This window comes from Talpa occidentalis, unplaced genomic scaffold (assembly GCF_014898055.3).
Source record: "Talpa occidentalis isolate TD23 unplaced genomic scaffold, MPIMG_talOcc4v2.1 talOcc4.14, whole genome shotgun sequence".
Lineage (NCBI taxonomy): Eukaryota > Metazoa > Chordata > Mammalia > Eulipotyphla > Talpidae > Talpa > Talpa occidentalis.
The window spans coordinates 62903091-62927295 of record NW_023601433.1 but is presented as its reverse complement, the minus strand read 5'-3'; the positions used below and the strand labels follow the sequence as shown (position 1 = coordinate 62927295).

Below are 24205 nucleotides of genomic sequence, written 5' to 3'. Positions count from 1 at the left end.
ATATTGTAATACTAGATATTTGATAGTGCATAATCAGATTTCCCCAGTTGTGTCAAAATGGTCTTTTATAGTTTGTGGAGTGGGGAAGAGGAGCATTTGGGGTTTAAGAATTGGGTAGTATTCACTCATGCCTCTTTTGTCAGGGCTCCCACCTTTTAAAGGTTTTCTTCTAAGAATCCAGGCCAGATATTTTGCAGAATGTTGCTTAATTTGGAATCGTGATCATTTCCTCATGTATACATTTTTTTCCTGTCTAAAAACTTATCTCCATTTGTTCTTGAGACTGTGCCCATAAACATATTTCATGAAAATGTTGAACTGTTTTTCTATATATTTTAAAATCTTTTTCAGGCAGAGGAATACTTTCAGTGGAGCAAATTACCCTGTGGAATGACTTCCAAAAATGGAATTCCACTCCACACAATCAGCATTAAGCCATCCACTATGTGGTTTGGAGAAAGAAACAGAAAAACAAATGTAATCGTGAGGTAAGAAAACAAGGTTTTAGACATCTTTTGAGAGATGTTTTGCTTTGAGGTACATTGATAATAGTTTAAATGTAATCTAGTGCAAGTCCAAGAAGAGAATATAATTGTGGAAAATAATTTCTGAATGTTAATAGTTTAAATGTAATCTAGTGTAAGTCCAAGAAGAGAATATAATTGTGGAAAATAATTTCTGAATTTAACCTGTTTAAAGAGACTTGCTGGGCCTCCCCGGTGGCGCAGTGGTTGAGCGCTGGGTTGCGAAGCTGCCCACAGCTTCCGCGGTGCCGGTTCGTTCCCCGGCTGCTCCCCGGCCACCGGAGGAGGGTCCCACATGGCGCGCAGACCTCTCCTGCCGCCCGCTGCTCCCCTCAGCAGTGTACTTCGGTCCTTCTGCCTGCTCTGCTCCCCGCTCTGGCTCTGGTGAATTCTCTCACCCTCCCACACTTCTGACTGTACCCAGTGCTTGTATAAATAAATAAATCTTTAAAAAAAAAAAGAGAGACTTTGCTTCTAATCTAATGCCTAATACCCATCAGTCCATTTCCTGAGGTCTGCTGTAGTTAGGTAGATAATATGGTTGGAAACTGCGTGTGTCTTGTTTGGTAAGGAGTTGTAAGTTGATGTTGTGGAGAACAGAAGCCCTTGGTGGGGTAGAGGAGTACCTTAAGATCATCATATTCTAGAAACATTTCCTTAATACTGACTGTTCATAAGGTTGGCAACCTATTTATATTTTTGGAAAGAGTTCCCCTCCTGCCTTGATGATAGGTGGTTTCATTTGAGTAGTCTAAAGCAGGAAGACTCAAACTTGAGAACTTGGTTGGTTTGGATAAGTGAAATTGTTTTTTCATTCCCCTTTAGGACTGGCGAGAGTTCATACAGAGCATGCTTTTCTTTTCACTCCTCCTACAGTGAGGTAAGAGGATCGCGTGTACTTAAGACATCACGACTTACTACTCTTCATGGCTGAGAACAGTAGTCCCCTGGACTTTTACAGGCGTCTTTTTCTACTGCTTAACATTTATTGTGGCATTTCCTATAGACATGCAGGGAGAATATCTCAGTGGATGAGGTAAATACACAGGAAGTTGCTATTATCTCCTGTTCTCAGCCTCAACATGGAAGAATATGTATGATTAAGGTTTTCTTCCCATCTTGCTCCCTAAATTTATTTCTAACTTCCCTGCTTTAGTAGTTTTGTTCATCTATCATGAACGAATAAAAAATCTTATTGAGGAAGTACTATAGATAAAAGCTCATTATGACAAACCTTCAGGTACTTTCCAGATTTTTGGTCTCTTCCAAAATGTCACTGTTCTGAAAGCCATTTAATAACTAGTTCTGGATATTCAGCAAAGCAGAATAATAAAGATGATTGAGATATAGACCTCCTTCTTAAGAGGAACATATTATATTGGAATTGCTCAGTTTAAGGAGGATTAAAATGTTTTTTGTTATGGTACTTTTTATATAAGAAATTGACTGCTACACCACCAGCAACTTGATATATGAAAATACACATGTATTTTCAAAGTATTAGCAAATACAGAGATTCAGTAATTTCATGTATTAGATAAAAAGCAATATAAAAGCAAGCTTTTATGACACTTTAGGTCATAGATAAGTTTAGTGGTACCATTTCTGCACCTAAAAATCTCTTTCCTGGTAAATGTTATTTTTGTACTTGGGATACATGGATACAGCTCTTCAGTAGTGAGCCATAGGTCTGTTAATGATGTGAACAATGGAGTCTTGTAAAGTGCTAGGTAGTAGCATTCTTACCAAGTCAGCCATAATACTGTAAATGATTCTTCACTATATTCCCAAAAATATCACAGTGACATCTTTATTAAATAACTGGCCTTAACTTTCAGGTACAAGGAGCTTTTGAAGTTACTCATTTTGATGGTATCATTTAGCTAGTGTTTGTCAACTTATTCTGGCTCTTGCCTGGGTTTGGCATTTGGCACAGCATCAGTGTCCCTTCCTATTAATCACTCAGTGGGTGAGTTCCTTTCTGTTTCAGTCCTAGGGAGGACACCCAGTCAAGAAAAAGGGTAGACCTTACCTTTTCAGTTAAAATTACTCATCTCCTTTCTCTTCTTCAATGTAGTTAGAAGCTAAGTTGGGATGCATAAGCCTCCTGAGATTTTGTAAAATTACCTCTCAATAAGGAGGTTATTTCTCTGATATTTGCAAAGAGAGAGGATGCAGCTGACTGCCTTCCTTTCTTCCTGCTCTCCTGAGATACAAGCTAGTTGGTAAGAGGCTTTCCTGCAGACTGCATTTATAATGGTCTGTATCCATAAGACATTTAAATAAATTTAAAAACATAAACTCTAGGTTTAAACCTCATTTCATTTCAGATATTTTTTCTAAATACAGTTGATTTCTCATTAATCATGCATTCTATATTTGCAAATTTGCGTACTCACTAGAATTTGCTTATAACCCCCCTAATCAGTATTAGTGGGGCTTTGTGGTCATTTGAAGACATGCACCAGAGTGGTAAGAAATTTGAGTCACCATGGGCCTCCCTGGTGGCGCAGCGGTTGAGCGCTGGGTTGCGAAGCTGCCCGCAGCCTCTGCAGTGCCAGTTCGATCCCCGGCTGCTCCCCGGCCACCAGAGGAGGGTCCCACATGGCGCGCAGACCTCTCCTGCCGCCTGCTGCTCCCCTCAGCAGTGTACTTCAGTCCTTCTGCCTGCTCTGCTCCCCGCTCTGGCTCCGGTGAATTCTCTCACCCTCCCACACTTCTGACTGTAACCAGTGCTTGTATACATAAATAAATAAATCTTTGAAAAAAAAATAAGAAAGAAAGAAAAAAAACCTGAAAAAAAAAAAAAAAAGAAATTTGAGTCACCTGGACTTACAGGTATCCAACAAGATGGTGGCAGAGTAAAGCCCACAACTGCAGTAAAATAAAGCCAAAAACTCTGAGGGAAATATGGATAGCCACAGCACACACTTGGAATAACACTGACAGAAAAGGTAGGAAGAACTCTAAGCGAACTCTGTTCATAGTAATACTGGGACAGTACTGGCGCCAAGAGGGAGGAGCAGCTGCTGTACAAAGTGACCTCCAGTTGTTGACTTGTGCACTGCTGAGATCTGGGGCTGCACTGGAGAGGGTGCTGCATGCATTGGCACCCAGGATGAAGGGTGCACTGTTGGAAAGCTGAAGGTGTGGTGATTTAGAGTGAGGGTTACTGGCTTGAGCCTGAGGCACTCCACATAGAACAGCTGGGGCCTGAATTGGCAGGGAAAAGCAGGTGGGAGCACTGTATGCTGTTAGAAATAGAAAACCCTAAAAACTCCATCAAAAAATTACTAGAAATAATGAAGGAACAGAGCAAAGAGGCAGGTGACAAAATCAACATAAAAAAATCCCTAGCCTTTTTATATACAAACAGCAGACAAGAAGCAAATAAATTAATAACTAATATTTATTATTAATTCCATCTATAATTGCTTTAAAAAGATCTATATATCTCAGAGTTAACCTATGGAGGGAAAAGATCTATACAGGACCTTTGAGATGTTATTAAAGGACTTGGATAGTGACAAAAGTGGAAGGAGATCTCATGCTCACAGATGGGGAGAATCAATATAATCAATGTTGCTATCTTGCCTAGAATGATATATAATTCGGTGCAATCACCATCAAAAGACCACCAGTATTTTCCAAAGAAATTGAAGAAATAATATTGAAACTGATAATATGAAGCTTCAAATGGCCTCAAATTGGAAAAGCAACCTGGAGAGAAAAGAAGGTATCATGTTATCTGACTTCAAACTTAAATATACAGTAACAGTACTAAAAAAAACTATGATGTTGGCACAAAAATAGATACCTGAATCAGTGGAATAGAATTGAAAGCCTGGAAATAAATCTCTATACGTACCAGCACCTAATTTATGATAAAGCAGCTGACCATAAATAAAATGGCAAAACAGCAGTCTCCTTAGTAAATGGTGATAAGAAAAGTGGAAAGCCACATATAAAAGAATGAAGTTGGATCGCTTGGTAACCACGTACACAAAAATAAAACCCAAATGGATTAAAGATTTAGATGTAAGATCTGCAATTATGAAATACATAGAAGAAAACATTAGCAATATGTCCCATGATATCAGCATAAAAGTATTTTTGGTGGCTCAATCCCTATGACAGGGGAATTAAAAACAATTTGGATTACCTCAAGTTAATAAGCTGTACAGTGAAAGAAAAGAGGTTTAAAAAGACATCATATTGAATAGGATAAAATGTACAATACAGACTGAGCAGCAGTTAATACCCATAATAAAAAAAATTCATACAATTAAACAATAAAAAATAACCAAATTAATAAATGGGCAGCAGATATAAACAGTTAACCAAAGAGGATCTTCAAAGCCAGCAGATGTGAAAATATGGTTGCTTTCAGGAACAGAGAGGTAGGTTAAAAGCAGAGTAAGGTACCATATCTCACCCATTTGAGAATGGCATATTCAAGACGGCCAACAAGTAGTGGAAAGGATGTGGAGAATAAGAAATGCTGTTACACTGCTGGCGTGTGACCTGGCAGTCCCCCTGTTGGGCATATATCCAAGGAATATGAAACCATTAACACAAAGCCCATGTGTTCCCAGGAGCATTATTTGCAATAGCTTGTTTCTAGGACATGGAAGCAGCCTAAATGTCCAACAGAGGTTGACTGGATCAAAACGATGTACATCTACGCCATGGAGTATTATATAGCCGTAAGAATGAACTGCATTCATTTTCAACATGGAGGGAGTTTGTGAGAATATTGTATATAGTAAAGCAAGTCAGAACCATAAAACAAATGCCGGACATATACACAACAATTTGATAACAAAACCAAATTTAAAATACTAGTGGAGGGCCTCCCTGGTGGCGCAGCGGTTGAGCGCTGGGTTGCAAAGCTGCCGGCGACCTCTGCGGCGCCGGTTCGATCCCCGGCTGCTCCCCGGCCACCTGAGGAGGGTCCCACATGGCGCGCAGACCTCTCCTGCCGCCCGCTGCTCCCCTCAGCAGTGTACTTCGGTCCTTCTGCCTGCTCTGCTCCCCGCTCTGGCTCTGGTGAATTCTCTCACCCTCCCGCGCTTCTGACTGTACCCAGTGCATGTATAAACAAAACGAACAAACAAACAAATAAATAAATAAAAACATGCCTCTATAAAAAAAAAAAAAAAAAAAAAAAAAAAAAAAAAAAAAACTAGTGGACATCAATAAACATGATGAGGACTCTGAGGTTAAGTTGGAGGAGAGGGAAAGGGACATGGGGACATACGGGCTGGTGGTGTCAAGACAGACAAACTCCTAAATCTGAAAAAGTTTAAATGAGTTATTTGCAGGAAAAATAGTTGCCTGGTATACACATTTCCATTCTGATTTCTTGCTTTAGCGCTTTAAACAACTGTCCTTTTCATATATATATTTTTTTAAAGTGATTTTGCTGTTTGAAAGAACTCCCAGAGATTGTGCTGAAGTACTGTCTCGTGTTCCTAAGTGTGAGGAGTGATGCGCCTCTTGTGGAGGAAGAAACACATTTGCTAGATGAGCTCTGTTAAGGGAACACTTACAGAGCTGTTGGTCATGAGTTCAGTGTTAATCAATATTTACTTAGTAAGGTTTTTAAACACATGAAACAAGGTGATATTTTGATTGTTGACAAAAATGCAGTGAATGGAGGCTCCCAGGAACCTAACTCTATCTTCCTTAGAAGGAGTGGTTCAGTATTCTCTAATTCATTGTTTGAGATGATTTTATAGAGCATATCTACTGTGAATGAGACTTGTGTTAATTAAGACAAAGGGGCTTCGATTTGTACAGGTGGGGGAGGCAGCCTTTTATTGGGTGTGTCTGGTTACCAAGAAAAGTTAAATCATTTCCGATAAAGGCTTGATCTTACCCTCTTTATTCTTACTTCCTTCAAAGCCCCACATATCAGCCAGTTTTACCTTTGGGTTGACTGTACAAATCAGAAAGGGTGTGAACAGATAAATAATGGCTTCTATTTGCATGCCTGCTCTGCAAGTACAGAAGAAAATTTTTTATGAAAAATGTCTCAAGAATGTATCCTTGCTTTTCTACTATCTTAATGAAGGTAGCCATTTTATTTACATATGGATTTATTGATAATTCTTTGGTTCAAACTCTTTTGATTTGGTCCTTTTATTTGGAAAACTAGGGTCATAATAATTATTTTGTGCCCTAGTCTTCCCCATTTGTAGAAAGGAATTAAAATATCTGTTGTCATTATCAGCTTTGTAATGGATATTTTATGTTTAATCATGTATCAGGTACCGATCTAAGCACTTTATATGCATTATCTCATTTGTACTGTTAGATGAAGAATCTAAGAATTAGGAGACTTTAGGTAACCTGACTGAGATCACAAACTCATCAAGGTCTAATAAATGGTAAAGTTGAAGTTGTAGAGATGTTTTGAGGAAGAGTGACAGAATTCCTCTGTTTAGCATTCTGAGCTTTAGAGAAATTCAAAGTATTTGTGAAATTTTTGCATGTAATTGTTCTTGTTTAGATTACAGTAAGTCATTAGAACAAATTAAGCAGCCTGGAAGATGCAATCCCTTTGGTATTGCTAACAATTATTTGTGGAAAGAAATGGCATTATAAGACCTTGTTTTCTTTTGGGTATTGTAATTAATATTTAGCTAAATTCTAACTTACTCAAGGGGATTTGTTAAATAGGGTGATTGACCTCCTTGGACAAGATACAGAATCTTTGAATCCCATTAGTTATTCTCAGTCCTTACTGTGGAACAGAATTACCTGAAGAACATTTTAAATATACTGACTGCCCACCCCCTTGTTGCTCAGTGTTAAAAGTATCTTTGGAGATGGGGCCTAAACATGGGGTTTTTCTTTAAAGATTTATTTATTTATTTATACAAGCGCTGGGTACAGTCAGAGGCGCGGGAGGGCGAGAGAATTCACCAGAGCCAGAGCGGGGAGCAGAACAGGCAGAGTGACGAAATACACTGCTGAGGGGAGCAGCGGGCGGCAGGAGAGGTCTGTGCGCCATGTGAGACCCTCGCCTGGCGGCCTGGGATTGAACTGGCGCTGCAGAGGTGGCGGGGCAGCTTCGCAACCCAGTACTCAACCGCTGCACCACTGGGGAGGCCCGGTTTTTCTTTTTTCTAAGAGGTCCCCCAGTGATCCTCATGTGCAGCCAGCAAGGAGAATCACAACTATGAGAGTTTTGCTTCTCTTACCCCTGATCTATGTTGAATTGTTTCTCTAACACTCATATTTTTCACTGTAGAGGTAATCGATCCATTTTATTTTCTTCTAGATTAAAGATTTCTTGAGCTACATCTGTCCTGTGAATGCATATCCAAATGTCATTCCAGTAGGCATAACTATGGATAAAGTTAAAGAAATGTGAGTAGTTACTACTGGTGGAACTTGTATTGTTGAGTGGGATGGGTCCAGGCAATAGTTTTGGGTCTGAGAACAGAACCAAGGATGAAAATTGATGTGCCTATAAATAGGTTTTAGGTTGGAAGCATAATTACGCTGCAAGTGGCTATGTTTAATGCTAAAGGCTTCTGGGAATCTGGCATAAGGATGCAGCTGATGAGACCCTCAAAAAAGGGCAACACACCCTTAAGTATTATTTCTGTACCTTCTGTATTTTATCTCCACCATGTAAGCTTAGCTTTCAGTCTGTGGAATAGACAGATCAAATTTGTGAGATTATTGCAAGAGGTAAACAAATCACAATAAATATAAAAGGGGAAAAGCTAACTCTACTCTATTCCCTAATGGCAGAAGATGCCATTACTGTATTAAACGTTGTTTAAAATAGGGACCACTTTCTGAGTTTTTGCTTTTCCTCAATCCTACAATTAGATAGGTATCTATCAGATTGTTTTAAAATGCACTTTACTATATTGCAGTATTAAATTTTGCTTTTTAGTTTTTAAAAGTTCCTTTTAAATTTTTATAATTTTTATAAATGAAGCTTACATTCCAGCAGCTTTCAAGAGGAAAAATATTTGTGTTCATTTTAGCTTGAAGCCTTTCTGCCGATCTTCCCAAGATACAGAGCCAAAGTATAAACCACTTGGAAAACTGAAGAGAGCCAGAAAAACACAACCAGCCTCAGGTAAGAATGATGACCCTGCGTTCAGAGGTATAGGTTTCCCTTAAAGATTGCTTTTCAGCGTGCTCTTGTCTGGTCAAAGGTGGATGGGGGAGAGGTGGACTGGAGACCCATTGTAATTCAGACTTGTCACATGGTCTCAGGAAGTGCTTTGACTTCTGTTTGCAACCTATAAAATCAGGAGTTAGATCTCTGTCACTGGTTTAAAGCAAGTGTTGAAGAGAACTGAGCCTATATAGAACAATGTTCTTAGCTTTCTGGAAAAATGCTCTGTGGTTATTATGACCATAAGGAGAGGCTGACCTGTTATCTTTGAACATTTCCTTTAAGACACTAGTAAATGCTGACAATGGGAACTTGTCACTGCTTGCAATCAGATTGATCAGTAGTGCCTATGCAAATAAATTTTCTTATTTAGTTTCCTACTTTCCTTCATTGCTACTTTCATTTTCCAGTGAAGAGTGGTGGTAAGCTCTGATGTGGAAATCAATTTCAGATTCTTAGCAAAACTGCTGTTCTACAGCAGCCAGATTTAATGAATTTTCATTGCTTTGGTCGAGAGCCAATTATTGTACCATACAGCTAACATGTCTAAATCATACTAGAGAATACTACTTCTTATTAAGCTTACTGTATGGCAATTGTTATGTTAGTTTCTTTACATATATTATAGCTAAAACTCAAAACAAACATATAAATAGGGCTAACAATCCCAGTTTACCAATGAGGAAAGTGAAGCTTAGAGAGCAAGGTAAAGCCCCCCAAAGTCCAGCAGGTTTTAGTGCTGGAATCCGAATCCAGGCTTGTCTTTTCAATCTCTAATTTTTTCATTTCCTCTCATTTAGAATTTATTTGAAAAAACATTTAGATGCCAATTCTAGAATTGACATAGTAAGCCTATTACTGTTGGCTGAAAAAAGCACATTTGTTTATTGTTTGAGTAATTAAAATGTTCCAGGAAAATAACTCCATTAAATTCAAATGTTAAGTCTATCATGTAATGCATCTTCTAATCCTTCTCATATGCAAACTTAGTATTGTTTAAAAAAACTTTATTGAGGTATAACTAACGTACTAGAAATTGCACATTTAAAATATTTCATTTGTGGGCCTTCCTGATGGTGCAGGGGTTAAAGTCTCAGTGCTATCCAGCTATGGCCAGCTGGCCTGAGTTCAGTCCCCAGCCAGGGAGCTAACCCACATGGTGCAGTGGACCTCTCCTGTCTTGCCCACTGCTCCCCTCAGTAGTGCATTTCAGTAGATCAGCCTGTCCTGCTCCCCATTCTTTCTCTGGTGAATCCTCTCACCCCCTGCACCTCTGGCCTACGCCCCAGTTCTTTTTTTTTTTTTAAATAAATTTCATTTTTATATTCCCCATACAATTGCAGTCCCCTTATTTTGACCCCAATCCCTCCCCTCCCGCCCCCGCCCCCCTAAAAGTGTCTCTGGTTCATAGTTTTTTGTTGATTTTGATTTTCACTTTCTTATAGTTATTCATTTTCCTGGTCCCTTATTTAAGTTTTCTAGATTGCTGCTATGAGTGAGACCATCCGGTATTTTTCTTTTTCTTTCTGGCTTATTTCGCTGAGCATGATCCCTTCCAGCGCCATCCATGTTGCTGCAAATTGCATGTGTTTATCTTTTTTGAATGCTGAGTAATATTCCATGTACACCCCAGTTCTTACATGCATAAATAAAAATAAATCCTAAAAAAAAATAAAATCTCATTTGATATTTTTGCAGTTCATACACTTGAGAAAATATAATTTAAATACTAAAAATACCAGTTTGCCAATTTATGCAAAATGTCCACTGCTGAGATTCTGTGTGTGTTAAGTGTAGTGATCGATTTGAGAAAAATTGATCTTGAACTTTCAGATCCACGATTATGGTATATCATTGCCCTTTATTTAAGTCTTCTTTTAATTTCTCTTAATGTTTTGTAATTTTTAGTGTATAGGTCATGATCATCTTTTGTTAGATTGATCCGTAAGTATTTCCTTTCTGATACTATTGTACATAATAATCCTTATTAAGTTTCTTTTTTTTAAGTTTCTATTTTAATAGAACTTGTATTCTTCAACTTTATTAATCCCCACTTAACAGTTCTAGTGTTTTTTCTGTAGATTCCACTGCATTTTCTATATATATTATCATGTCCATGAATAGAAAGTTTTTCCTTTTTCTTTCCAATCTAGATGTTTTTATTTCTTGCCATATTGAATTAGACTTCCAGTACAATGGTGAATAGCAGTGGCAGGGGTGGATGTCTGCCTTTTTCTCAATCTTGGTAGGAAAGCATTTGTTGTTTTACCATTAAGTATGAAATGTTAGCTGTTTAAAAGTTTTTCATTGATGCTTCTCATCAATTGGAGGAGGAGAAAGTTCCCTTTAGTTCTAATAGTTTAAAGAGATTTTATCACGAATGGTATTGGATTTTGTTAAATACCGCTGCATTTACTGAGATTAGTTTTTCTATTTCAGCTTAGCAGTATGGTGAATTACACTGATTGCCTAAGTATTAAGTCAATCTTGTATTTCTGGAGCAAATCCCATGTGGTTGTGACATATTCCTTTTCAGATGTTATTCAATTTGATTTGCTAAAATTGTGTTAAGAATTTATCTATTTTCAGGAGGGATAGTGTTCTGAATTCTTTTTTATCTCTTGCATTATCTTTTTTGGTTCTGCATTATATCTATCTCAAATGATTGGTAGAATTGCCAGGGAAGCCACCTGGGTCAGTTTTCTGTGGAAAGGTTTAAAATTACAAAAGCATTATTTTGGAATAAACTTGCTCGTTATGTTTCCTTGATCCTTTTAACATCTGCAGAATCTAGTGATAAACTTTCACTCCTGATACAAGTCTTTACTATTTTTTTTCTTGATCAGTCCTATGATTAGAGGCTTGCCAATTATATTGATCTCAAAGAACCAACTTTTTGTTGTTGTTTTGGTTTTGTTTTCTACCTCATTGTCTGTCACTCTGAACTTTCACTGCTTATTCTGGGTTTAATTTGCTATTCATTTTAAAATTTCTTAACGTGGGAGTTGAGCTCATAAATTTGAGACCTTTTCCCCCTAATTCAGGCATTTGGTGCTGAGTTTCCCTCCTTACATTCCCCAAATTTGACTTGTTTCCACTTGCATTCAGTTCAAAATATTTTCTGATTTTTCTTTTAATTTCTTTTTTGATATGCATGGGTTATTTAGAAGTGTTTCTGAATTCTGGAAGATTTTCCTGAGATCACTGTTACCTAAATTTTATTGTGTATTAAAAAAAAAAATTCATGGTCAAAATACTTTGTATTTTTTTTACATTTTAAAAGGATAGGTTTATTAGAAAAAGAAAAAAAAAAGAGACACCTGCATTGATACAGGTGGAGAATCTTGGGACAAGAGCTGCCAGAATACTATGTATTTTCACTGAGATCTATGGTCCAGAATAATTGTCCATCTTGTTTACTGTTTCATGTATACTTGAAAGATGTTTTATTGATATGGTTAGCATACTGCTGTTGAATGAAATGGCCTTTAAATAACAATTAGATCAATTTCATTGATAATGTTCTGGCTTTTGATATCCTTGATTTACTTACCCTCTATTACTTATTGACGGTTGTTGAAATCCCCAGTTAAAATTGTAGATTTGCCTATTTCCCCTTGGAATTCTCTGCTTCATCTTTGAAGCACTATTACTAACGGGTTTTGGGTTACAGTCTTTTGACTTCATTTCTAAAAAATAACTCTTTATTATCCCTGGTAGTATTTTTAGCTCTGAAATCTACTAGATCAAATACTAATAGAGGTACTACAGTTTCTTCAGTTTAGTGTTAAGAATATTTCTTTTTGCTATTTTTAATTTTTTGTCTTACATTTAAAGTAGGTTTCTTATTTTTGTGTGTGTGTGTAGAAGAACTGGAGTGTAGGTCAGAGGTGCAGGGGGTGATAGAATTCACCAAGACAGTGGGGAGCAGAACAGGCAGGTTTACTGAAACACACTGCTAAGGGGAGCAGCAGGTGAGACAGGAGAGATCTGCTGCACCATATATGGGTTAGCTCCCTGGCTGGGGATTGAACGCAGGCCATAGTGTGATAGTGCTGAGACTTAACACTTAGGCCACCAGGGCGGCCCCTAAAGTAGGCTTCTTATAAGCAACATATTGTTGGGCTTTGTTTTTTATAGCCAATCTGATAATTTATGCCTTTTAATTGTAGTGCGTAGATCATTTAGGTTTAATGTTATTGATATGTATAGTTTTCATTAATTATATTGCTCTTTTTTCATCTGTTCATTTCTTCCCTCTTATGCTTCCTCTTGATAAAGTTGTTTGATCTCATTTAATCTCAGCTTATTGGTTGTAACATTTTAGTGGTTTGTAGTAGACATAAATTTAACACCTCAGGGCATACCTACTATAGGTATGCTATAAGAAGTCTGTAATAGTGTACTTTCATTTCACCCTCTCCCAGTTTTTGTGCTATTGTACATTTTACTTCTATCTTACAAAATTTTACATTGAACTCAGTTTTTTAAAGCTTTATTGAAATATAATTTATATACCATATATACCTTTAGGTGAACATGTCCCTGATTTTTACAATAGCAGATTTCCACAACTATCACCACTAATCTCAGAACATTTTTATTACTCCATGAAGAAACTCTGCCATTACTACCTCCAGCCTTTGGCAACCACTGATTATGATCTATCTGTATAAGAATTGCCTCTTCTGAACATTTATGTAACTGGGCTCATTCAACATGGATCTTTCGTGCCTGGTTTTCACTTTGCATTGTATTTTAATAGTTCATCCTTGTAGTATATATCAGTACTTCATTCCTTTTTATTATCAAATAATATTCCATTGTATGAGTACACCACATTTACCTATTTAATGGTTGAACTTTTGGGTGGTTTCTACTTTTTAGTTGTAAATGATGATGTTACGAATATCTGCATATAAATCTGTGTGTGGACACATTTTCTTTCTTTTGGGGTGAAAACAAAGGAGCAGAATTTCTGGGTCCTGTAGTGTCTTATTTTATTTGGCTTGCTATAACAAAATATCCAGGGTAATGGCTTAAACAATAGAAATTTACTCCCCACATTTCTGAATGCTGGAAATTCCAAGATCAGTGTTCTTATAACACAGTTTTATTTTGAGAATTCTTTTGGCTAGCTGCCATATTGCTATGTGCTCACAGTACCTTTCTTGGGTGCATGTGCCTGGGGGTGGTTGTAGAGTGCTTGCTGATGTCTATTCTCAAGAGGACACTAATCCTATCAGATCAAGGTCGTGCCCTTACGACCTTATGTTCCTAGAGGTACATCTCTAGATATGGCTATACTGGAGGTTAGAGTTTCAACAGAGGATTTTGGTGGGAAGGGTAGAACATATTTAGTATATAACATGATAAGTCTGTCTTAACATTTAGGAAATAGACAAACTTCCAAATTTGAATACATTTTGGATTGGAAGTATACTTATCAGATTGTGTAAATGTTATTAAAAATTTCAGTGCCTTCATATTTATTACATTATTTTCTCATTGTTATGAGAGGTATTAAATGTTTATATGGTTATAATAGAATACATGTCAGAATGTCAATAAACTAATAGTACAGAAACTTGTTTTTCAGATACATATAGGTGAAGTAATGTGAAAATGTTGACAGGTTAAAACATACCATGATATTGATGGTCATGAATCCAGAAGAACATGGAACTATTCAACTTAGAAATGATACAAAAAATAACAAGTTAATCTTGTAAAACTAGTAATTCATGAGTTCAAGGCATATGCTGGGGATTAGGATGATCCCAAATATTGTAGCCAGACATCTTAGTCTCCTTAAGTGCTTTAGAATGGGATGAATAGTTGCTTATTTAAACAATTATACTATACTCTAAAAAGCCAGGAACCACATCTATCTAGTTTTTTAAAAAAGTTATCAGCTTTAAAAAAGAAAGCTGCCACATATATAGTAACTTCATGAGCATTTACTTTCATCCTTAGCTTAGGTGCTATAAAAGGATAGGAAAATATGTTCCTTCCTCAATTATGTGCCTTTTCATTATGGTAATTTCATACTCAGAGTAAGGATCCTTATTGGAAGAATTTAAGTGGACTGGGCTAACTAATATCTATTTTTCTTGAACACAAAGTGGCTATTCAGTATTTTGGTTAAAGATATTCTACTCCATATATCTACTCAGTATTTATCATAGTGTTGAGTACTTAGCTCTGGCTGCTCTAACAAATCACAGAGACCAGATGACTTACTAACACCTACATCTCAGTTTTGGAGGCTGGGATTTCCAAGAGCAAGGTGCCAGCAGATTTTGTTTCCTGGTTTTAGTAAGAAGGTATGTATGTGCTATGTATGTCCTTTGTGCACTTGATGGAGAAATGTCTTCCTTTTCTTACAAGGACAGCAATCCCATAATGAGATTCCGACCTTCATGATCTCATCCGAACCCAATACTTTCCCACAGATCCCATATAATCCCAAAATCATTACACTGGGATCAGGGCTTCAAATTATGATTTTGATAGGATACAAACATTCAACCCCTAACATGCACAAAGTAGGAATCAAAATATGTATAGAAATTAAATATTACATGACCCAAATCATTGAGCTATTTGCAGAGCACATAATTTGCAAACCTTCTAGTCTAGATGACTCACAAACCTAGCTGATGAAAAAAATTACTAGGTCTCACTTTTAGGTATTCAGTGGACCTGAAATGGGATGTAGAAAGCTGTAGTTTTTAAAAAGTTCTCTAGATGATTCTAATGTTTAGCTAGGTCTAACAAAAATCACTGATATAGTCATCCTTGTCTTATTTGGGGAATACAAATCTATACTCCCAACTTACAGTCTGGTATTATAAGTTGAAGATGGTAGTTAAATTATTCCATATAGCCTAAGAGAGTGATCTCTCTATTTACAGTTCCATGTATTAAAATAGCTAAAATGCTACCAGTTGAATTTTTACTTTTTAAAGCAAAAATTGGCTCTCGGCATTTTGTGTTTCTTATATACCTGTTTTACTTGTCCCGCAGAGGAGGAGGAAGATGATCTCTTTGATGATCCTCTGCCAGTACCTTTAAGGCACAAGGTTCTAAACCAACAAACTCTGCACCCTGAGGTATTTCCAATGACTGCAGTATCACAAAATCAGCCTGAAAAACTGAGACAAAGTACAGGATGCTTCAAAGCAGAAAGTATACAAACCTCTCTTTGGACAAACTTTGTGGATTGTGAAGAATCCAACAGTGAAAGCGAAGAAGAATCACAAGTCTCACCTTCAGCTCAAGGAGATCTGAGTTCTGCTACATGTCACCAGCAAAAGACCGGTGTGGAAGTACCACAGTGGGAAGTATTCTTTAAAAGAAAAGATGAAATCACAGATGATGGTTTGGAAAACTGCCCTTCATCCACAGAAGCAGGGGCCTCTCAGTCACCAAAGCTTTTCAGTGACTCTGATGGGGAATCAACTCACATCTCTTCTCAGAATTCTTCTCAGTCAACACATATATCAGAACAAGGAAGTCAAGGCTGGGACAGCCAATCTGACACTGTTTTATTATCTTCCCAAGAGAGAAGCAGTGCAGATATTACCTGCTTAAACAAAGGTGGCTGCAGACCAAGAATCAAAGAGAATATTTCTGCCTCTCAGATGGAACAAAATGTGCTTTGCCCAAAGGATGGATACTCCGATTTGAAAAGCAGAGATCAAGATATAAATATAGTTCCTGGTGTTGGAGAACCAACTACTTTAAGCAGTGGGAAAAAAATACCTCATGAAAAATTGTTGCTAAATCCTAGTACCAATGCAGATTCACAGAGCTCCTCTGATTTTGAAATTCCCTCAACTCCAGAGGCTGAACTACCTAAACGGGAACATTTAAGGTATTTATATGAGAAGCTGGCAACAGGTGAGACTATAATAGTTGAAAAAAGAAAAAGCTCTTTATCAGATAACTAGCAATTAAAAACATTTCATTTTAGAGCAACGACTAAAAAAACCTATACAAATAGGCAAAGTCATAATAAATGAAAGCATACTAAAAACATTTTATATAACCTAATAGGAAGCAGTAAACAGGGAATGTAGGAATCAAAGAAAGGGAAAAAACATGGTACAGTAGAACTAAATCCAAAGTACAGTAATTACATTAAAGGTAAAATGGTCTAAGCGAAACAGTGAAAAGTTGGGGGAAACATAATCTAATTATATGCTGTCTTTAAGCAACTTACTTCAGATGACACTGGGTTTTAAAAGTATAAAGATGAAAAGATATACTATATAAACAGTAAAAGAAACTGGTAGTGGCTATATCAATATCAAATTACTAATTATAAAGGTCCAATTCATCAAGAAACAATTTAAAATGTGTATGCACCTACCAGTTTCAAAATATACAAAGCAAAATTGAAAGAATAAACCACAATTATAGGTGGTGATGTTAGTGGATACTCAGAGGAATCAATGACAAGAGGACTCAGTCAGTTTTCTCATTTTTCCAGAAGTAAATGTTCCATTCCCAGATGTTATGAAAAAGACAGATTAGCTCTTTTCCATTTGCATTGGGGGAAAACCTGGACAGTTATGATACATGATGGGCTTTTGTATACATGCCTATAAACATTCTGAATATTTTCTTGGCATTTGATAATCATACCATCAATTTAATATTACATATTGCCACATTTTTATTGTTTTATGTGAGTCTGGCATAATAAATTCTGGCTGAATGAATTTAATAGATTTTAAAATACAGGTTTATATTATAGTACAGAATAATTCCTAATGTTTCTATATGGTGCTTTGTCAGTGTTTTACTTGAAAAAACACCCTTTGAGGTAGATAACATTATCCCCATGCACAGCTGAGGGGGCCAAAGCACAAATAAGTTATTAACTCACGGAGTTAACCATGGGGTTACGGGCTAAGTCAGGACTCAGACAATTCAATATAGAGTCTGTGCTCTTAACTATGATGTTCTAATCTATAATGCCACTCAAAATGCAGGATTAATTGCAGTGGCTACTTGATTTTTACTTGAAGAACTATAAAATATAAATGGAATAGTGGGGGGAAAAAAGTTTGAGTGCCAAGACATATCACAAGAAACCCAGAAGTTTGTCATGTGCCTTACAGAGGTATTCCACAACTTAGAAGTTTAATAGTAGATACTGATTTTTAATGCCTGCCTGGAGTTGGTTTAATGTTAAAAATTAGGTTTAGTTTACTGCCTACTACTGAGTGATTATGGGCATGTCAGTGTTACCTATCCAGTGTAAATTTATTTCTGTGTATGTGAGTACATATGAAAGACTTATGGCTTGCTGAATGACTATTACCTCTACTTTAAAAATTCCTTTGCACTTTAAGGCAGTACAGAGCACAGTATGTTTGAGTATCTGGTAGTAGTAGCAGATATCTCACTCAAAAAAATTTTAGAGGTATTCATCCACACTCAGTAATACTAAGTGTGAGATTCTACTTTAATATTCAAATGCTTGAAGCATGACAATGATACTTTTTTTTAGAATTTCTTACAAGGAAAATAACATTAATTGTATAAAGCATTAATAGCAGGTTGGCAGGAATATATCAGTATTTTCCTACCTCACTTGTAGCCTTATTAGAAATGACAGCAAAATATTCAGAAACAAAATTAAGTAATGAAAAATCAAATGCAAATCAAATGCAAACTAAATTTATTCTGCTAAAGAAAACTGCTGAAGTGTAGGAAAATTAAGTAGAGCCTGGAGTTTGCATGGGATGGGGGGGGTGGCAGGGGAAACCTGAGATTACCTCTTGTGTTATCACAATCCTGTGTAGATATGAGAAAAAATACAACTTAAATATGAACTTACAGTCTAAGTTTGATCTAAATATTGTCCTTGAATATTTGCTTTATATTGAGAATAAATTCTAACAACTTAGGAAACTAAAAGAAGCTAAATGCTGACTTAAACTAGTTAAGGCTCCTAACAGCTTCATTTCAAGTTTCTATTATTTTACTGTTTAAGTTCAGCATTTTATTAACATAAGGGTAACAAAGGTATTTAAAAGCTCAAAGGTCCATTACATTTCTATTAAAAGGACAAAACAAGTTTACTAAAAAGAGTAATTTTCCCTTTGCCCTTCAGTTTTACACCTTTTTTTTTTTTACACATAAGAGAGACAACATCAAAAAGTAAAGCACTTTATAAGAATATTAAAATTACATCTTTAAACTCATTAGAACTATCATTCAAAGTAAATTGGGAGCAACCTGTAAATCTGTGACCCTTTCTCACTGCTAATTTTTCATAAAGAAAACATAAATGGCACTAAAAAATGCATTTTCCCTCAACACTTGCAAATTTTGGTTAGCAGATATACTCTTGAGGCCCTATAATGTAAACAATTAACACTGTAGTATCCAAAGAGCAAAGTCATGTGATGGTGGTATAGTGAAAAAGAATAAATGGTAGCTTGTCTCAAAAAAAAAAAAAAAGAGGTTAAGGATTAAGAGGATATCTGAAGTGCTGCATTCTTGAAGTCAATTCAGTTTTACCTAAGCTAATTTTAGATCATTAAGCGTAGGGTAGTGAGGCCTCTCTGGTGGCGCAAGGGGTTAAGATGTAACCTATGAGGCCACTGCAGCACGAGTTCAATCCCTGGCCAGCCAGGGAGCTACCCACATGGTGCAGCAGACCTCTCCTGACTCACCCACTGCTCCCCTCAGCAGTGTACTTAAGTCAGTCTGCCTATTCTGTTCCCCACTGTCTCTGGTGAATACTCTCACCCCCTCTACACATAAATAAATCTTTAAAAAAAAAAACAAAAACCTAGGGTAGTGAGCTTAGATAGGACTTAATTAGGAATACAAAAGGCTAGATAATTTGCATTTACCTTCATATTGGACATCATGATTAGAAATCCCAGAATGAAAAAGAGATGAAAACAGTTTTTCCTGATTGAAGTTTTACTATTCAGAAAAAAAGACAATATATTCCATTTCAGTATATTTCAAGTAATAAATGGACTTAAAATTCACTTGGACCAAGGCAAGTTTAGCTTAATCACATTTAAAAAGTTCATGTATAAAATTTCACTTCAAAATAAAGATTACTTATTAAAGACGAGTCTACAAGGAAATATAAAAATGATTAAATTTGGTATAAAGAAAATGTTAAACCTGCCTGAAATCAGGAAGATATAAAGTTAAAGTACTGTGCCAAACAATTATAATTAGCTACAGTTGCTCTCAAGGGTACTCTTGTTTTACTCTTTAGACCAAAGTTACTCAACACGGGTTTTCTAATTCATGTTCTTAAGAGGGGCCCTTAAAGCGCTCCATTTCCCCTACCTGGCACTCAGAAACCCCTCTGGTCCCACTGTCCTGATCTTTCAAAGAAACAAGGGTCAGCTGTTACAGAATTTTAGAAAGCTTTTTAGAGATTTTTTTCTACAGGGTTAAAATTACCTTATAGAAATACTGGCTCATACATATACCCCTCATATCAAACCAAAGCATGAAATCAAGCTGTAATTAAAGTTTTTTAGATTTAATTTTATACCTTAAATTCCTGTATCACTGAGATCTTTAGATGAAGTATAAAATAGAGTATAATTTAGTATCACTTATTTGTTTTAAATACAAGCACAGTGAGAACTAGGTAAATAGTAATGACAACACAGTAACAAAAATAGAACTTGAGTATTTGCCCAAACTGAATTAACTATTTCTCTAAATCAAGGTATATGGCACGTTCAAAGTTTGATCTTAGCAACTGTTACATCATTTTAACACTTAAAACACTGAAGGAGGCATCTCTATTCACATAAGCTTCCTAAGTGTGTGTGTGTGTGTGTATATATATATATATATATATATATATATATATATATATACTGATCTGGAAGTAGTTTTGGTTCAAGTTTGGTATCTCATACCAAATATATGTTCATTTCAGATTATTTTATGTGACCTTATATTCCTCTCTTCAGAAGCATCTGATAGTCATTTGGCCAATGGTGTAAAACAGGAATTGTAATTAACAGTATATAATCTTGGTAATATGAAAGAGTTCCCAAATATTAGGAAAAAAATTTAACATTAGAGAAAAACAATTACAAATATCAGTTCTATTTCCTGAAAATTCAGTTGAGGTAACCTCTGCAAGTCACAGCTCCACATTTGCACACAGTTCTGACCCTCTTTTTGGCTGGGCTGTGGTCAATAGAATCTGAAGATATATCTCCAGAACCTGAACACATAGAGAAAGAAATATAGGAAAAGCGAGTTAAGACAATTCAGAAAGAGTTTCAAATTTTCCATCAATTTTAAAGTAGCTAGCAAGGTTGCTTACATATTCAATACCATCATAGGAAGTCAACTTCTAAGGAAATCTAAATTCTTTTTTTATATATCAACAAAACAAGTTTTATGAAACAATTAACATCCATGAAACTGTACTTGGAAATCATACCTTTCATTTGATAATCAAAAGTGAGTTCTTCTCCAGCACTTATGGTTCTTGTGGAAAATAATGCTATTCGGGGAAGACGAGTATCGAGGTTATCAATGAAAACATTGAACACTTGAAGATTTGGATCACACTAAAAAGGAATATTAGATCCATTTAATTAAAAATGATGTGAACAAGCTCTTCTACATGCCATATGAAATCTTTAATTTCCAGAGTAGTAGTTTATAAGTTCTACTAGAAATTTTAGTTACTATTGTTTAGAGGTTTTTGAAGCACACATTTAAAAAGACTTCACTAACAGAAAATCTCAGACATACATAGAACTAGAGAAAATAAATTCACATGTTTCCACTCTGTAGCTTCAATAATTTGCCAATCATGTTTTAGCTAATCCTTTTAAATTTTTCTGGATAATTTTAATGCAAACTCAGATATACCATTTCATCTCTAATTCAGTAAGGCATATTTAAAGAACTGCAATATTTTAAAAATCAGCACTTTAGAACTCAAATTTTCTACTCCATGGGGTTTCATTGCTTAAACTTTCACTTGAAATTGTCCAATATCTTGAGAACTCAACGTTAAATTAAGGAATATGCAAGAAAGATGCAGTGAATTATACAAAGAAATCAAGTGTTTAGTTGACCTTGAATGAAATACATTTTGATAGTATCTCATATTTGACATTAAGAAAAAAATTAATGTAAAAATGGGAAATCTAATGAGGAAATCAGAAAGTCTGACATTTTACTACAAATCATAAACTAGTTTCTTGGTATGAAACCTATCAAAAGTTTAACATGGTCTGCTGTCCTTATGTGGTCAGCTATACCACATACTCTGCATTTTCCTTGTAATCTATAAAAATGGAGATAATGTCAACCTCATTGGTCTTATCACGTTGTCAACTTGACATGTACTAGTTTATACTGTGTAACAGATTATTACTATTAACCTCTCTTATTTTGAGAAGTTTTTGTAGTATATAAGACTCTGGAGTTTAGGTTCCAACTTTAAATTCTTTTCAAAAAATAATTAAAAATCAAGGAAGAATACTAATTTATAATTTAGAAAAATAGCCCTAAATACTTCAATATTCTATAAATTCTTAAACTTTATAAAAATGTTGACTTATTTACATTTTTAGAGAATACCTCTGTTTTTAGTGTACATTCTAAAACTATACTTGATCTTAGCCAAAAGGCTGAGCAGTGATAATACAGCCTAAAATTAGATGTTAACTTCTGAAATAAACTTGCAGAGTTGTGATTCTTAAATTTATTACTTAGTTTTTATTACTTAGCTCATTTGCTCATTAATTTCCACATCTGTACATATACCTTATAAAGTTGGAAAGTTTAAATCAAGTAACTTATAAAGACTTTTTGCAAAATGTATTTGGTAGGCACCTCAAAGGATTTTCCTAATATAGCAATAATATTATGACTTAACAGAAGAAGCCCTCAATATTACAATATTTTGGAAATGTTAAAAGGGTCCATAGTTTAAATAATTCCTCAACTATGCAAAAATCATCAAAAACAATACTAAGTTAAATTATTAGTCCTGTCTGTATTTCTTACACTGTGATTCACAAAATGAGACACATTTCCATAGCGAGCTGCATCTACTGTGAATTCATCAGATTCATAGTCCAGATCAAAGAGATAAGTGATTCCTTTGTTGTCATATAACTGCCCCCGCCTTTCAGCTTCTTCACTTGTGATTACCTAAAAAGAAAAAACTGTATTAAATAGTTATTGCTGAACTAAAGAAACATTCATAAATTCATTAACATACAAATGTTTAAAAAGAAATTCAAGTGCCATTGAAACAAACATTCACTTAAATTTGAAGGACAAGACAGAAAGAGGTGGGACACCAAGGAGAGGAGAAATAATGATGCACCAAAATTAGGACTGTTCAGGTATTAAGACAACCCAGCAATTAAGTTGAAACCATTGTAATTTATTGAGCTGTTCAAAAGGCTATAGATATAACTACAGCTCTCTGTAACTGAATGTAAAGGACTGAATTTAAAGGATATAACTGAATGTAAAGGACTGAATTTGCCAAGTGTATGTGCTCTAAAGCAACATTTTTCCTGTAACTAATTCGTATGCAGTTATAAATGGAAGTTTATTACAAATGCAGAATATTTGTATGTTAAGTTTGTAGTCAACTGCTTTGAAAGCTTAGTTTTGTATAATAGGTTGTTTTTCATGAAATTCTGAGCTCAAAACCATCATCTGTAGTTCTGCTCGTAAGCACATAGCTTTACCAAATGCTCAACTTAGGTAACCAAAAATAAATTGTGGTATCAATGAAGTTTAGCTGCTGCATTAGCTGAAAAAAGGTGGGGGGAATAATTTGATTATATAAGATCTAGTATCCTGAATGATTAGTTATCTGCCATTGTTTTAAAGTTTAAGGGTCAAAAGGTGTAATTTAATCTCAGAATTCTGGATTAATACATAGATAAAGCATTTCCAAACAACACTATGTTTTAAAATCAGTCAGATTTGACAGCCCTACATGATGCAGTCACACTTATTTTTTTCTAGTCACAGCTTCACCCACCATTCAGTTTGAGGTGGGGTGGTACAGGGATGGAATGCACTAATTTTGGAGCTTTGGTTTTGAATCTTGTCTTTTTTACTACCCTCTGATCTTGGGCAACTTGTTCAATTTTCTGTGCCTCACTTTCCTTATCTATAATAATGAAGATAATGGTGCCACCTCAGAGTTACTGAGAGAACTGTTAATATATAATGTGCTTAGAATAGTATGTTGTATAGGATAAATACTATTTTGTATATATAGTATTGGTGTAAAAATAAATTTGCTAGTAATGGTAATTTAGAGAATGCTAAAGTTATAAAAGTTTGGACTTTCTTATGGATGCAATAAATGTACATATGTTTTATAATATGTATTCAGGATTGGTCTACTTTATATATCTTTGATGTTGATATAAAATTGATTTTTGCAACTTATATATACATTTTAAAATTTTTTTTAATTTTATATATTTTTTACATCATTCTTCATTTTTGTACAATGTATGCTTTCTCATCT

At 35.4% G+C, this 24205-nt stretch overlaps 2 protein-coding genes across 6 annotated transcripts in view; one reads left to right on the top strand and one right to left on the bottom strand.

The window, feature by feature from the left end:
- DCLRE1C (DNA cross-link repair 1C) overlaps positions 1-24062 on the top strand; it is a 40326-nt gene extending 16264 nt beyond the window's left edge. Inside the window, exons 10-14 of the mRNA XM_037510655.2 lie at positions 352-488; positions 1350-1404; positions 7813-7901; positions 8534-8628; positions 15700-24062. Coding sequence (XP_037366552.1) covers positions 352-488; positions 1350-1404; positions 7813-7901; positions 8534-8628; positions 15700-16625 — 1302 coding nt within the window. The 3' untranslated portion in view covers positions 16626-24062. The remainder of the gene's footprint in view (positions 1-351; positions 489-1349; positions 1405-7812; positions 7902-8533; positions 8629-15699) is intronic.
- SUV39H2 (SUV39H2 histone lysine methyltransferase) overlaps positions 11131-24205 on the bottom strand; it is a 28773-nt gene continuing 15698 nt past the window's right edge. For 3 of the 5 annotated variants that reach the window (XR_008551815.1, XR_008551817.1, XR_008551816.1), the window contains exons 4-8: positions 22711-22857; positions 21128-21257; positions 19548-20905; positions 15943-16021; positions 11131-15827 (exon numbers count right to left, since the gene is read on the bottom strand). Coding sequence is in view for 1 of the 5 variants with exons in the window: in XM_037510650.2 (XP_037366547.1) it covers positions 20799-20905; positions 21128-21257; positions 22711-22857 (384 nt within the window). In the remaining 4 variants the exon portion in view is untranslated. Of the gene's footprint in view, positions 15828-15942; positions 16022-18251; positions 20906-21127; positions 21258-22710; positions 22858-24205 lie in introns of those variants that run through there. The other 2 variants (XR_008551814.1, XM_037510650.2) reach the window with 2 other exon arrangements.